The 15,038-nt window shown below is 45.0% G+C and overlaps 2 protein-coding genes across 3 annotated transcripts in view; one reads left to right on the plus strand and one right to left on the minus strand.

The window, feature by feature from the left end:
• The window catches only part of LOC134396130 (zinc finger protein 420-like), a 229,188-nt gene that overhangs the window by 44,536 nt on the left and 169,614 nt on the right, over positions 1-15,038 (plus strand). The window lies entirely within an intron of this gene.
• The window catches only part of LOC134396135 (zinc finger protein 345-like), a 133,137-nt gene continuing 129,086 nt past the window's right edge, over positions 10,988-15,038 (minus strand). For both annotated transcript variants that reach the window (XM_063122508.1, XM_063122510.1), the window contains 3 exons: positions 14,523-14,593; positions 13,809-13,935; positions 10,988-13,010 (listed from right to left, as the gene is read on the minus strand). In XM_063122508.1, coding sequence (XP_062978578.1) covers positions 11,347-13,010; positions 13,809-13,935; positions 14,523-14,593 — 1,862 coding nt within the window. In that variant the 3' untranslated portion in view covers positions 10,988-11,346. The remainder of the gene's footprint in view (positions 13,011-13,808; positions 13,936-14,522; positions 14,594-15,038) is intronic.

The following is a 15,038-nucleotide window of genomic DNA, read 5'->3' on the forward strand; positions in this document are numbered from 1 at the left end:
TGATAAAGGAAGAACTGAAAAGACTTCAATAGGATGTTGTTCTTCCCTTGTGTTTAACTATCTCTGTTGACTTCCATTAACTGAGTGTTGGGGTGGGACAACGCGTTTGATTGGGCCCATGGAGTCCTGGGTTCAGCTTACACCTGAGAAGACCAATGTACTGAGTGTTTCTGGGCCCATTTAGAATCATAGAATCATAGAATAGCAGAGTTGGAAGGGGCCTACAAGGCCATCGAGTCCAACCCCCTGCTCAATGCAGGAATCCACCCTAAAGCATCCCTGACAGATGGTTGTCCAGCTGTCTCTTGAAGGCCTCTAGTGTGGGACAGCCCACAACCTCCCTAGGTAACTGATTCCATTGTCGCGCTGCTCTAACAGTCAGGAAGTTTTTCCTGATGTCCAGCTGTAAAAACTCTCCCACAGCCTGGCCTACATCACCGACTTGCTATCAGGTGTCTTGTCAAGAGAGCAGGACTCCAATGAAACTTGGCAACCACGGACATGGTCACTTTAACAAATCCTTGCCTGTGCCAAGGCGGGAAAAATAACAGCAAAGTCATCTTAGAGACCAGTTATACAAGGTCAGATCTGGCATTCGCAAGCGGAACAAAAGTGCAGCTATTCTGAAAGCTTCGAGATGGGCAAACGCAAATCTAATCATATAAGCATATGCCAGCCCTGAAGTGACCACCTCGAGATTAATAAATTACCATGTCAGGAAATTTCTTAGCTTTTCAGGGAAGAGGCAGTCTAGAATAGCTGTAGGGCCATGCCTTAAGAGGAAGCCTCACAATACAAAATAACAAGAACAAGCAGCAGCATGGAAACTGGGAGCCTTACCCAGAGAGGCCACGATCCCCCGGTTCTCCTCCATGACCTGGCAGTGCAGGGCTCTCTGGTCAGGATCCAGCAAGGCCCACTCCTCCTCCGTGAAGTGCACGGCAACCTCCTCGAAAGTCACCGGACCCTGGAGGGAAAAAAAATGTTCCTTACTCAGGGGTAACATTAATTGAGGTGGGAGGTTAGTATATCTCTCCCGACATGAATCATAGAATAGCAGAGTTGGAAGGAGCCTACTATTGGGATATGTTGGTCTAATATTTACAACCTTATTTTAGTTATTGCCAGACTGGGCTTCTGGCCAATAACCATATAGCAGAGTTTTGCAGCGGTTTCCAGCAAAGTCAGCACAGACACAGATTAAGACTGAGACTTTCAGTAGGTTTAAAGAAACCTTTACTGGCATATAAAAATATAATTTAGTTATGGCAATCACAAATACAAATACTTACATACGGTCAGTCAATACAACTCTGATAGAGTGATCATTTCTGATACATGTACATGGGAATACATTCCTTTTTATAGGCTAACTGTACAATGATGCAACTGCTTGCAATCCCTTAATTGAAACAATCAAGTCACCAATTATTCAATCATGACATCAATGTCCAGGTGCAACGTTGACCTTTAAGTTTTCTGCTGAGTCTTCTGATTCCTCCAGCTCCTCAGCAATTAGCAAATCCCTGGAAACATATCCAGGATCCATTCCAGGATCCAACACCTACAAGGCCATCGAGTCCAACCCTCTGCTCAATGTAGGAATCCACCCTAAAGCATCCCTGACAGATGCTTGTCCAGCTGCCTCTTGAAGGGCTCTAGTGTGGGAGAAGAGCCCACAACCTCCCTAGGCAACTGATTCCATTGTCATACTGCTCTAACAGTCAGGAAGTTTTTCCTGATGTCCAGCCGGAATCTGGCTTCCTTTAACTTGAGCCCGTTATTCCGTATCCTGCACTCTGGGAGGATCGAGAAGAGATCCTGGCCCTCCTCTGTGTGATAACCTTTTAAGTATTTGAAGAGTGCTCTCATGTCTCCCCTCAATCTTCTCTTCTCCAGGCTAAACCTGCCCAGTTCTTTCAGTCTCTCCTCATAGGGCTTTGTTTCCAGACCCCTGATCATCCTAGTTGCCCTCCTCTGAACACACTCCAGCCTGTACACTATGCTCAACATCTAAGGTCCTCCTCCGGGTGCTTATTCCAAGGGAAGCTCAGAGGATGACAAGAGAGAGAGCCTTTTCAGTGGTGTCCCCCCCCCCCAATTATGGAATGGTCACCCCGACCAGGCTCACCTGGTCCTGACATTGTTATTTTTTCAGCGCCAGGTCAAGACTTTTCACTTCTCTCAGGCATTTAACAGCGTATGTTGAGATTTTAACTGACTTTAAATTTAATATTTTAAATTAATATTCATCTGTTTTTATGCTTTTTATGGTTTTAAATTTTGTATATCGGTTTTTAATGTTCAGTGTTTTAATCTTTGTAACTGCCCAGAGAGTTTCAGGTAGGGTGTGTGTATGTATATAAATGTAATAAATTTAATAACAACAATAAATAATAATAATAAATAATAGGGGACAGAGGCACCCAGTCTTCTCCCCACTTGTCTCCCCTTGTGATCCTTCCACCTACCTGATCCAGTTCCCCTCCATCACAAGGAAGAAGAGATGGCTGTGGATTTATTGCCGGTGTCATACCAGCCCCTGTGGAGACAAAAGTGATGGGAAACCAGTAGTGCATGTTTGCCTCAGAGGTTGAGATTGCTATCCGAAACTCCTGGGAAGACAAATGGACCGACTTCCCAATCAAATGCACAGAGTTGTTCTCATGGAAGGGATGGCAGTCCAAGTACGTCCAGGCATTACGGGATGTCTTATCTTCAGTATGCATTTTCAGAATTCAGTTGGGTAAAAAAACATACTTTCCCATTTGGGGTACTGGCCACAAATCAAACTGTTGGTTCCTATGTATACATTTTTCATGTTGACACTCAGGGCTCTGTGGTTAGCGTAACCATGCTTCTCTGTCATTAGCACTAACCACAAGCCGTATGTTTGCATACAGCATCGTTAACCCTTTCCGGCTCCCAGTTTCCTTAACCACACGCTAACCACAAAGCAATTAGATGAGCGCCTGAGTCCTCCAAATGCTCTGTTCCGTATCCTATCAGCCCTTGTGTTAAGACAGCTGTCAGTTGCGAGATTTAGGCCGCTCTATATGGCTTGATCTACAATTCTGGCCCCTTAAACACAGCTGCATCGCAGAAGACGCCTTAAGCCAAAGTTAATGCCACTAACTGGATGACTGGAGGAGGGCGAATGTTGTCCCTATCTTCAAAAAGGGCAAAAAGGAGACACCTGGGAACTACAAGTCAATTAGCCTGACATCCATCCCTGGGAAAATTTTGGAGCAGATTATGAAGAAGTCAACCTGTCAGCACCTTTTAAAAAATGCAGTGATTACTAGAAGCCAGCATGGATTTGTCAAGAACAAATCCTGCCAGACTAATCCGATCTCATTCTTTGATCAGGAAACCTCCCTTGTGAACTGTGGGAATGCTGTGGACATAATATATTTTGACTTCAGCAAAGCTTTTGACAAAGTGCCCCATGATATTCTGAGTGAATCTGGTGGGGTTGGAAGGACTAAGGACAGATCCGGGAGTGGAGTCTTAGTACAGATAAAGGTTAAGATCTTGTCTGTTAATGGCTGAGGAGGCCTCATAGTTTTCCCCACAAAAAACATAAAAGCACCCAAAGATCTTTTCAGCGGGACCAGGTGGAGATAACCCACCCCCAAATTAATCCTTACCCTGCATGGCGACACGTCCGTCACCCTCCTGTGAGGTCCCTGTTGGTGGAGGGCTGGGGCTGGTGTCCAGGAGAGCTCTCTCTGCTGCAAGGAAGTCAGGTCCCACTTTTGCAAACGGACTCCATACCTGAATCAGCAATGAAGATCAACAGCAAGGAATGAGGAGAAGGATTAGAAAAGGAATGGGAGAGGCAAAAAAGTTGGGGGCAAGGCATGGGGCAGCTTTCCTTCAGTGATTTCCAGAACAGGTTGGGCAGTTTGTAGAATTTTAGGGTGATCCCCCTCACATCCTTACCGCCTTGGACGGAGTGCTCTCACCTGCTGCTGCTCTTGCTGCCTCTGGTCCTCTGCCTGGCTCAGGAGGAAGCCTTCTGCCAGGGCCACCGCCTGGGAACTGGTCTCCGCTCCACATTCTCTCACCCAGCTCACCATCTCCACTGGCAGGATGGTCAGGAACTGCTCCAGGATCACCACATCCAGGATTTGGTTTTTTGTGTATTGCTCTGGCTTCAGCCAGCGGCGGGAAAGATTGTGAAGTTGGTTGCAAACCTTTCTGGGTCCTTTGGCTGCCTGGTAACGGAGCTGCCTGAAACGCTGACGCTGCACCTCTGAGCTGACCGTGTCTTCACCCAGGTCCTTCTGCAGTGCTGTTGCCCAGAATTCCTCACGGCTTCTGCACTTAACGGCATCAGGGCCACTTCCAGCTTCAAGACCATCTGAGTCTGGCTTGGCCATCTTTGATCTGTGTTTCAAGGAAGCCTCCAAGGGGCCCAAAAAACCTCCTCCCTCTTCTGTATCTGGGCATATAGTGCCGTATGAGGCAGTGCCACTAAGGGACTATAAAGGAAAGACATGGTTCTGTTAAAGAAATATTGTTTTGTCTAGACAAGGGGAAAAGGGGTGTGTGTGGCAAGCTAGCAAGCAGGCCTTGTCTTAGAAGGAAAGGCAGACAAAAGCCAAGGCTGACAGAAAAACTGGAGACTTGGGAAGGATCCTTCACCTGAAAGCCAGAAGGCCTTCATTTTCTTGAAAGTCAGGACAGGTTTCATCCCTTCCACCATCCTCCAGCTCTGTCTCTATCCAGTCATCCCACTAAAAGTACATCCCCTGTCTCGGCCTTCCCTTGAGGTTTAATCTGTTCTTCATCCAGGCCCCCAGCCACACCTTCTACTGCTGCCATTTTATCCTAACGCCTCTCTTAAATTAAACTACCTTGAAACTACCTGCATGAAATTGAGGCTGTCAGTCATTTACAGCAATCTTTTATTTCCCTCCTCCTTATTTATGTATTTATGATCAGCTTTCTCACAGGTTTGGCTCAAAATCATTTGCTGTTTTTAGAAAGGAAGAAAAACAATCCCAGAAGCCCTTCTCCCCTCTGTCCCCCCATAACCCTTGCAGCAGTAGAACGTCAATTGCAGACAATTAAATATCTAAATAATAATTGTGAAACATGGCTGCCGTTCCAGTGCTCTTTATATCACCGGCCTCGCAGGGGCACCTGCCTCTCTCCATCACCCCCTTTGTTGGCTTCTGTCAGTCCGTCTCACCCAGTGAAAAACGAGGGGAGCATCTCAGCCCCAGGCAGAATTGCATCGTTGGGGCTGGGGGGCTGGGAAGCTCCCGATGAATGGGGGAAGGATTTAATCGATGCAGAGCAGTTCAATCCGAATTGCAGTTCACCTCTGTATCGCCCCCTCCCACTTGGCAAATCAAAGAGGCCGCCTGCTCTGCTGAAGGAAGGAAACTCCCTGGGATTTGGGGAGGGGGGGACCCCAAGTAGATCAGCGGCACAGGTCATCTCCCTGTGGAGTGAAATTGGGGGACATCCAGTTCCCTCTCTGACAATTTGGGAATTGAATTTGGGCACCTCCTGCCCCCGGATTTCCCCCCTCTCCTGCACAAGGCGGGGTGGTGGTGGTGGTCTCACCTGTTCTCACCCAGAAAGCAGCGATGCTTTTGGAAGGAGGGAGGGAGAGTCTTTCCTTCGGAGAGCCCGGCCTCTCCCCAAATCCGTTTCCTCTCTAGGAACCTCCTCGTTCATCTCATTTAACCCTCAGGAGGCCAAACAGCAAGAGCCTTTCCCTGCATCCCTCCAAGCAGGACCAGTGAAACGCCTTGCATTGCACCACGTGGGCTTTGGGCTTCCCTCGGCTGCTGTTGGCAACGATTCCGGTTTTCTGTTCTGCACGTTTTCTCTCCAGGCTCAACGAAACTGTGTTTTGTCCTTTTAGTGGCTGCTTTTGCCAGGAGGCTCAAAAGGTGGCAAGAGCTTCCACAAGTCGGCCCACGGCACTGCAACCTCAACACGGTGGGGAAGAAAAGCTGCAGTGCCATCCTGGATGTGTCTGCTCCCAAGCAAGACCCATTCAGTTCTCTGGCAGTGCGGTGTAGTGGCTATAGTACTGGAAATCCCTTTTCTAGTCCCCACTTGGCCACGGAAGCTCACTGGGTGACTTTGGGCCAGGCATCGACTCTCAGCCCAACCTACCTCACAGGGTTGTTGTTGTGAAGATAAAATGGAGAGGAAGATTATGTGTGGCACCTTCAGTTCCTTGGAGGAAATAAGGCAGAATTTAAATGTAATAAATAATAAATAAAATGTCATTTATTCCCCAGTAAATATGTATAGCAGCCTCCCTCAAAGCTCCCACTGTCACAGCTAAAGCCATCTTAGAGCCAATATGGTTGATGCAGAGCCTGACTGTCACCTTTGGGCTTCAAAGAGTGATGAAAAGGAAGTCAGGACTTGTATTGAAAAGGGCATTTCAACAGGTGTCATTTGTATGTATATGCAGCACCTGGTGAAATCCCCTCTTCAGGGCTCCTGCAGTTTTAACTGTTGTGATGAGGGATTTTCACTAGGTGCTGCATGCATACCTGCTGCAATTTCCTTTTCAATACACGGGTTAAAGCTACAGAAGCCCTGTCCTCCTTTTCATATGGTCATCCTACTTCTACTTGTTCATCTGGTACTAAAAGGGTCAAATAATTTTGCTAACAAAAAACTGAAGACTCCCTAAAAGACCTGAGATTCAAATGAAAAGGATACTTGTATTCCAGATCTTTCACCCTGGACAAAGACCTCCAATGTTTTATTTTCTGCTGACATTATCTAACTAAGAGGGGCTCTGGGCTTCTCTAAACCAGCTATTTGTAGCAGGCTCATGGCTGGCCACTCACAGAAGTTTCTGGGTGGTTTACATAATGCTGTAAACAAACAGGATGTCTCCTGTGTGTAAAGCTGGCATTGTGTTATAAACTTGAGGAAGGGCTTTCCCAGCTATTGAGGAAGAAGAGGGTAAAATGCCTCTGTGCAGCGAAGGTAGGCAAATCTGGCTTACTCCCAAGTAAGGGAAACCCTACATTATGCTAGACTGGAGTTGTGCTTGAGATCCTTTTTAAATTTTTAGTTCATTTGTGCTAGTAGTTCCCCAAGTGTTGACTCAGAAGTAAGTACCATTGTCTTTTATGGAACTTACTCACAAGTGGTTACGCTCTCCCTATAAGGTAGACCAGGTGAATCACAAACAGCCAGCCACTTTCAAGCAGCAAAAACTGGATTGAGCACCAGAAGTTACCCTGAAGTAAACACACAGCTTTGAAGCTTTAAAGCAGTTTATTGAGGGAAGGGAAGTGTGGAAGGTAAAATGAATAAAATGGGGTCAAAAGGATTAAAGCAGCAGTGTAGTAAAATACAATAAAAAAGGGAGCTTTCACCAATTACACCCAAGCAAAATAACATAGCAGACCTGACCTGATCTATACATTACCATGGATAGAGGCTTCCACCAGTCAGTTAGCCACAGCCGTACCATCTCCACGCAACAAGGCCACCTGGGACACAGTTCCATCTTCAAACCCCTTCTTCTGATGGCCAGGCCCTGGCTGCCTCAGCTGATCAATCTCCGCCAATCACCAAGCGAGCTGCTGGAAGCCCACTTTCCCACCAGACGCAGCTGGAAACATTTTCCCAGTTAGCCAAGGCCAGCCTGGGCCTTGAGTCTCAGGCCTGGCACCCAAGGTTTTGAGAGCAATAACCAGTGGTAATGACCTGGGTGACAGGATTGATGGGCTTCTTATCAAATTTGCCGATGACACAAAACTGGGAGGTCTGGCCAGTGATGGCAGAATGAGATTGCAATCTGATTTGGACAGGTTGGAAGAATAGGCTGAGAGGACGATGACGTCCTTTAACAGGGAAAAAATGTGAGTTATTACATTTAGGGTGGCAAAATGTAGGGTCCGCATACAAGAGGGGGGTTCATGGCTTGGAATCACTACATCGGAGAAGGATTTGGCCGTGGTCATTGACAGCAACCTGAAAGTGAGCCAGCAGTGTGAGGTAGCTGCTAGAAGGGCTAACACAGTTCTGGGCTGCATTAGAAGAAGTCTTGTATCAAAGACGCGTGAAGTCCGTATTCCTCTCTACTCGGCGCTAATGAGACCACAGCTGGCGTATTGTGCATGATTCTGGGCACCACATTTCCAGAGGGACATTGACAGGTCAGAACAGGTTCAGAGGAGGGCAACAAAAATGATCCAGGGACTTGAGAACAGGCTGAAGGAACTTGGGATGTTCAGTCTGGTGAAAATGAGACTAAGGGGAGACAGGTTAGCAGGGTTCAGCTACATCAAAGAGTGCCACCGGGAAGACGGTCAAGAACTATTTTCAAAGGCGACAGAAATTAGAACATGAAATAATGGGTATAAGCTACCTAGATTCCAATTAAATATAAGGAAAAACTTCCTGACGGTAAAATTTGCACAACTGTGGAAAAGTCTACCTGCGGAGGTTGTGGGTTCTCCATCTCTGGAGGTTTGAAAGAAGAGGACGGACAGCCACCTCTCATGGATGGTTTAATTGTGTTTCCTGCACATTGCAGAAGGTTGGACTAGATGACCCTTGTAGTCCCTTCCAACTCAACAACTCTGATTCTATGTGGGCATAAAACATGAGATTGTCAGAGATAGAGAAAACACCTTACTTCTGGTTGGGTGATCTAACCACACATGGATCCCATTTTTGATTGGAAGGTGGTTGTCTCATCACTCATTGGGACCCCCACCTTTGATCAGAATGAGTGTATAAAAACACAAAAACATTTTATTCTCAGCCTACGAGGCCCAGTTGTGTGGGCTTGGGTGATGGAATAAAACCCAAGCTCCAAAGCATCCACAAATCTGTCCTGCAGAAGTGTCATTCAAGAGGCAGCTGGACAACCATCTGTCAGGGATGCTTTAGGGTGGATTCCTGCATTGAGCAGGGGGTTGGACTCGACGGCCTTGTAGGCCCCTTCCAACTCTGCTATTCTATGATTCTATGAAGGTGTGCTGGGGAAAAATCGCAATGTGGTAGAGAATCTATCAACCTCCAGGAATGTGTCAACATGCAGAAAGATTCCTTCAGCATTACTGCAAGGCTTAGATGCTTCATAAGGCAAGAAGAGGGCCAGGCCAACATGCAGCATCTTGGCTGCTCTCAGGCACTCTGTCCTCCCAAGTGTGACCAGGCACAAAAGAAGCCAGGGCCCCTGTAGCTTTAACTGTTGTGATGAGGGGGGAATTTCACCAGGCACTGAATGCATAAAAATGACATGTTGTGAAATTCCCTTTTCTCTACAAATGTTGAAGGTACAGGAGCCCTGTCCTCCTTTTCATATGGTCACCCCAGGAATAGGCATTGCACATAAAACTGACTAGATTACAGCTGGAACAGAATTCTTCTCAAAGCTTTGGACTACTAGTAGCATTTCAGCGGTACAATGATCCTGGGCATGCATGACATAACTCTGAAAATAGTTGCTGCCCTTGGATTTAATGGGGCCAAAAAAATCTAATAATCTTTGACCTATGCTTAGAATCTCATCAAACCAGTGAAATGTATCAACCTTCTGAAAGCTGAAAACAAGGCATCACCAGTTTTCACCAAAGTTTGAACAAACATATTACAGGTAGAAAGGATAAATCTGTCCATTGAAAGCGCATTTGAACTTGCTGTACCTGGCCTAACCTTTATCATGTTGATTTGAAATTTCTAGTAGATTTCAAAAGCCTAGCTCAAATTATTAGCTCAAGAGGAGATATTGTTATAGGCAATGAAATTATAAAGCTAATCATGATGGAATTTTTTTTCTATTTACCTTAAGCAAGGGAGCAATCACTTCCGTGTTAATGAAGCATTGTCTTGGCTTTGCTACTTGAACATATTTATTCAATATTGAAATATGTACTTTTTCCTTAACATTATACAAAAATAAATAAAATGTTTATGAAAGAAATTTGAAATGCACATAACTGAGAAATTCGATTTTACCCTATATTCTGAGCATATTTTAGATTTGCATAGTTTTCTTTTTTACTATATTCTGATATAAGCAAAAAATATTCGTTGAAGTTTCTTTGTCTTAGCTCCACCTTTTTTTATATGGTATATCACCTACATGGGTCCTCTAATGTGAAACATATAATAATAGAAAAGCAGAGTTGGAAGGGGCCTACAAGACCATTGAGTCCAACCCCCTGCTCAATGCAAGAAACCACCCTAAAGCATCCCTGACAGATGGTTGTCCAGCTGCCTCTTGAATGACTCTAGTGTGGGAAAGCCCACAACCTCCCTAGGTAACTGGTTCCATGTCGTACTGCTCTAACAGTCAGCAAGTTTTTCCTGATGTCCAGCCGGAATCTGGCTTCCTGTAACTTGAGCCCATTATTCCGTATCCTGCACTCTGGGAGGCTCAAGAAGAGATCTTGGCCCTCCTCTGTGTGACAACCTTTTAAGTATTTGAAGAGTGCTATCATGTCTCCCCTCAATCTTCTCTTCTCCAGGCTAAACATGCCCAGTTCTTTCAGTCTCTCTTCATAGGGCTTTGTTTCCAGACCCCTGATCATCCTGGTTGCCCTCTTCTGAACACGCTCCAGCTTGTCTGCGTCCTTCTGGAATTGTGGAACCCAGAACTGGACACAGCACTCTAGATGAGGCCTAACCGGGGCTGAATAGAGAGGAACCAGTACCTCACATGATTTGGAAGCTATACTTCAATTAATGCAGCCCAAAATAGCATTTGCCTTTCTTGCAGCCACATCACAGTGTTGACTCATATTCAGCTTGTGATCTACAACAATTCCAAGATCCTTCTCATTTGCAGTATTGCTGAGCCAAGTATCCCCCATCTTGCAACTGTGCATTTGGTTTCTATTTCCTAGATGTAGAACTTGGCATTTATCCCTATTAAATTTCATTCTGTTGTTTTCAGCCCAGCACTCCAGCCAGTCAAGATCACTTTGATTTTTGTTTCTGTCTTATAGGGTATTAGCTATCCCATCCAATTTTGTGTCATCTGCAAACTTAATAAGCATTCCCTGCACCACCATGTCCAAATCATAAATAATTTTTTTGAAGAGTACTGGGCACGATGTGTTGATGGTAAACGAACCTAATTCCATACTCCAGGTATTTCTATGGTTTCTCCTCTGAGTAACTTCTGTGATGAGAAGTGAGAATTGTCTTCTCACTGAAACTCCGCACTCTAAGCATTTATATCGTTTTTCCCTAGTGTGAGTTCTTTCAAGAGTAGTAAGATTCCTCTGTTGACTGAATCTCTCTCCATACTCCATTTTTTATGTTTTCTCTCATGTGTGAATTCTGTGATAAGGGAGAGTTCTCTCATTACTGAAGCATGACATCCATGCAATGTTATGGTTTCTCCCCTGTGTGAGTTCTCTGATGCAGAGTGAGAGATTCCTTCTTCCTGAAGCTCTTTCCACACTCCAAACAATTGTATGGTTTCTCCCCTGTGTGAGTTCTCTGATGATTCATTAGATTAATCTTACGACTGAAGCTCTTTCCACACTCCAAACAATTATATGGTTTCTCCTGTGTGTGAGTCCTCTGATGATTAATGAGAGAAATCTTTTGGCTGAAGCTCTTTCCACACTGCAAACAATGAAATGGTTTCTCCCCTGTGTGAGTTCTCTGATGATAAGTGAGATTAATTTTCTGGCTGAAGCTCTTTCCACATTCCAAACAATGATATGGTTTCTCCCCTGTGTGAGTTCTCTGATGATTAATGAGAGAAGTCTTCTGGCTAAAGCTCTTTCCACACTCCAAACAATGATATGGTTTCTCCCCTGTGTGAGTTCTCCGATGATTAATGAGAGAAATCTTCTGGCTGAAGGTCTTTCCACAATCCAAACAATGATATGGTTTCTCCCCTGTGTGAGTTCCCTGATGACAAGTGAGATTAATCTTCTGACTGAAACTCTTTCCACACTCCAAACAATGATACATTTTTTCTCCTGTGTGAGTTCTCTGATGCAGAGTGAAAGAATCCTTCTTCCTGAAGCTCTTTCCACACTCCAAACAATTATAGGGTTTCTCTCCTGTGTGAGTTCTCTGATGGTACGTAAAATTAAACTTCTGACTGAAGCTCTTTCCACACTCCAAACAATGATAGGGTTTCTCCCCTGTGTGTGTTCTTTGATGAGAAGTCAAATTAATCTTATGAGTGAAGCTCTTCCCACACTCCAAACAATTATATAGTTTTTCTCCTGTGTGAGTTCTCTGATGAACAGTAAGATATTCCTTCTTCCTGAAGCTCTTTCCACACTTCAAACAATGATATGGTTTCTCCCCTGTGTGCGTTCTGTGATGACTAATAAGAGAAATCTTCTGCCTGAAGCTCTTTCCACACTCCAAACAATGATATGGTTTCTCTCCTGTGTGTGTTCTCTGATGATTCATGAGAGAAATCTTCTGGCTGAAGTTCTTTCCACACTCCAAACAATGATAAGGTTTCTCTCCTGTGTGAGTTCTCTGATGATTAATTAGAGAAATCTTCTGGCTGAAGCTCTTTCCACACTCCAAACAATGATATGGTTTCTCTCCTGTGTGAGTTCTTTGATGATAAGTGAGATTAATCTTCTGGCTGAAGCTCTTTCCACATTCCAAACAATGATATGGTTTCTCCCCTGTGTGAGTTCTACGATGATTAATGAGAGAAGTCTTCTGGCTGAAGCTCTTTCCACATTCCAAACAATGATATGGTTTCTCCCCTGTGTGAGTTCTATGATGCATAGTGAGAGTACTCTGTGGATTGAGGCTCTTTTCACACTCCAGACATGGATGTGATTTCTTCAGTGTGTGAGTCTTGAAATGAGCTTTACTGTGTGATTCAGAATTCATTTCTTCTTGGATTGTGATATCATAGTAGCCACCGTCATGAGAAATAAAGGAGTTATTCATGCTAATCTGATTTACTTCCGTTTCCCTTCTCAGCTTTTTGCTCTTTTTACATCTGTCTTTTTCCAGTGGCATCCCACATGGTTCCCTCTTAGTCTGCACTTTACGCCTGTCAACTTCTGGATTGAAGACAAGAAAAAGGTAAAAGCCTGAGTTAGCGACAGAAACGCAAATAAATGAGCTCAGTCCAATTAATGAGTTTGATAAAAGCAAGCACTGAAAAGACTTCAGTAGGAGACAGATCTACCGTGCACTCCACTGCCTCTGCTGACTGCCAGAACTGAATGTTGGTGTGGGACACTGCATTTGCCTGGGTGCTGCCACCTCCCTAGACCCTGCCCCCGTGGCTTCAGGACAGCTGAACTATCAGGCTTCTGGGACTGTATGATGGGTCACTTCTATGTTTCCATGTATGGCAGCAATAAACGTTTCCTGATGATCTGATGACCGAATGCTGATTATTGTTTTGACTCTGTTTTCTAACATTTCATATTGCTATCTCACCAGCATTAGCTCCTGCACGGACTCTTGTTTAATGCAAATGCATCATTAGAAATGTTTTAATAAATGAGAATAAACAAAGTCTGGCTGAAGAAGGCAATTCCACCTTCAACCAGGCCTTGAAAATGTTCTAGGCTGCTGTTCCTTAATCAGTGTTTTGCTTTGGGACTCTGAGCCGTCTTAATGTGTCTTGTGAAATTTTTGGGGGGGGGATATGTTGGAGGCCTGTGCCTTTAAGCTGCCGTCTTAAAATACTGCATGATCCTTGATTTTAATATAAATTAATGTACCTAACATCACCTTCAGAGGGCTATTTTGTAAAAGGCGCCCTCAAAATACCCAAAATGGTATTATTGTCTTCCTCATCATGATTCCAAGCCAACATTGTCATCGTGCAGAACAACAGGGAGGCTTACCGACAGAGGCCACGATCCCACGGTTCTCCTCCATGATCTGTCTGTGCAGGGCTCTCTGGTCAGGATCCAGCAGCGCCCACTCCTCCTCACTGAAGTACACAGTGACCTCCTCAAAAGTCACCAGATCCTGGACAAAAGAAACAAGTTTTCTTCTCAAGGATAACATACAGATCCACAAAATGGATGGCTGGGCATTATTCGGCAGGATTTAACTTGCTTGCTGAAAGAAACAGGTGCTGAAATAAGCACAGCAAGGAGCGGCTATGTCCCTCCTGTCCGGTTTGTGGGCTTCCCAAGAGGCATCTGGTCAGCCACTGTGAAGAACAAAGGAGTGTCTATACACTGCCATTCTGCAGCTGCTTCCCCCCTCAAACCCCGCAGCATCGCAGCTGTGGGATGGAAATGCCAAATCTAGATGGCAGCTTTAAAAATCGCAGGAAATCGACACTGTGAACATATGCAGTTGCATGGGGAAAAGCTCGCTGTGGTTGCAAGTTGGCGGCTGCATCCTATAAAAAAGGCAGCACCACGGCACAGCCAGAATGGGCTAAACAGGGCGTATAGACAAACCCAAAGATACTGGACTACATGAGCCTTTGGTGCCATCCAGCAAAGATGGTATTTGTTTCCCAGAAGAAAAACAGAAGGAGAGAGATGTATTCTGGCCCTGGGACGTGAGTGGGGGATGGAGGCACCGAGGATACTTCACCCTACCTGTTCTGGTTCCGCTCCGTCACAAAGAAAAATAGAGGGTTGAGTAATTGTTGCCAGCGTCATTCCAGCGCCTGTGGGAAACAGGTCAATTGAAAATAGGCTTAGAGAACAAGGTTACAATCCTAAACACACTTGCTACGAAGTAAGCCTCTTTGAACTCAATAGGAGTACAATACATAGATTTCTACGGGAAGTGTAAACCACCCAGAGAGCTTCGGCTATGGGGCGGTATATAAATGTAATGAATAAAATAAATAAATAAATAAGTGGTGGAAGTCTAAGTCTAAGTCTCTTTAAAATGAGGAATTTATTGTATGTGCACGATTAGCCAGTCACGGAAGTTTTGGGGAGCATTACATGATATTCTCAATGCCCAGGACATCTTCCGTGGTATTCCTTGGAAATCCTGCTATGAGAGAACCACTTTTAATGTCATAAATTCTGGGAAAAAGCAGGACCTTCCACCACTAGCTGGCACTGCCTCAACAGAAGTGAAGGGAGGGGAAGAATTCGTTT

Source organism: Elgaria multicarinata, chromosome 3, assembly GCF_023053635.1.
Source record: "Elgaria multicarinata webbii isolate HBS135686 ecotype San Diego chromosome 3, rElgMul1.1.pri, whole genome shotgun sequence".
Lineage (NCBI taxonomy): Eukaryota > Metazoa > Chordata > Lepidosauria > Squamata > Anguidae > Elgaria > Elgaria multicarinata.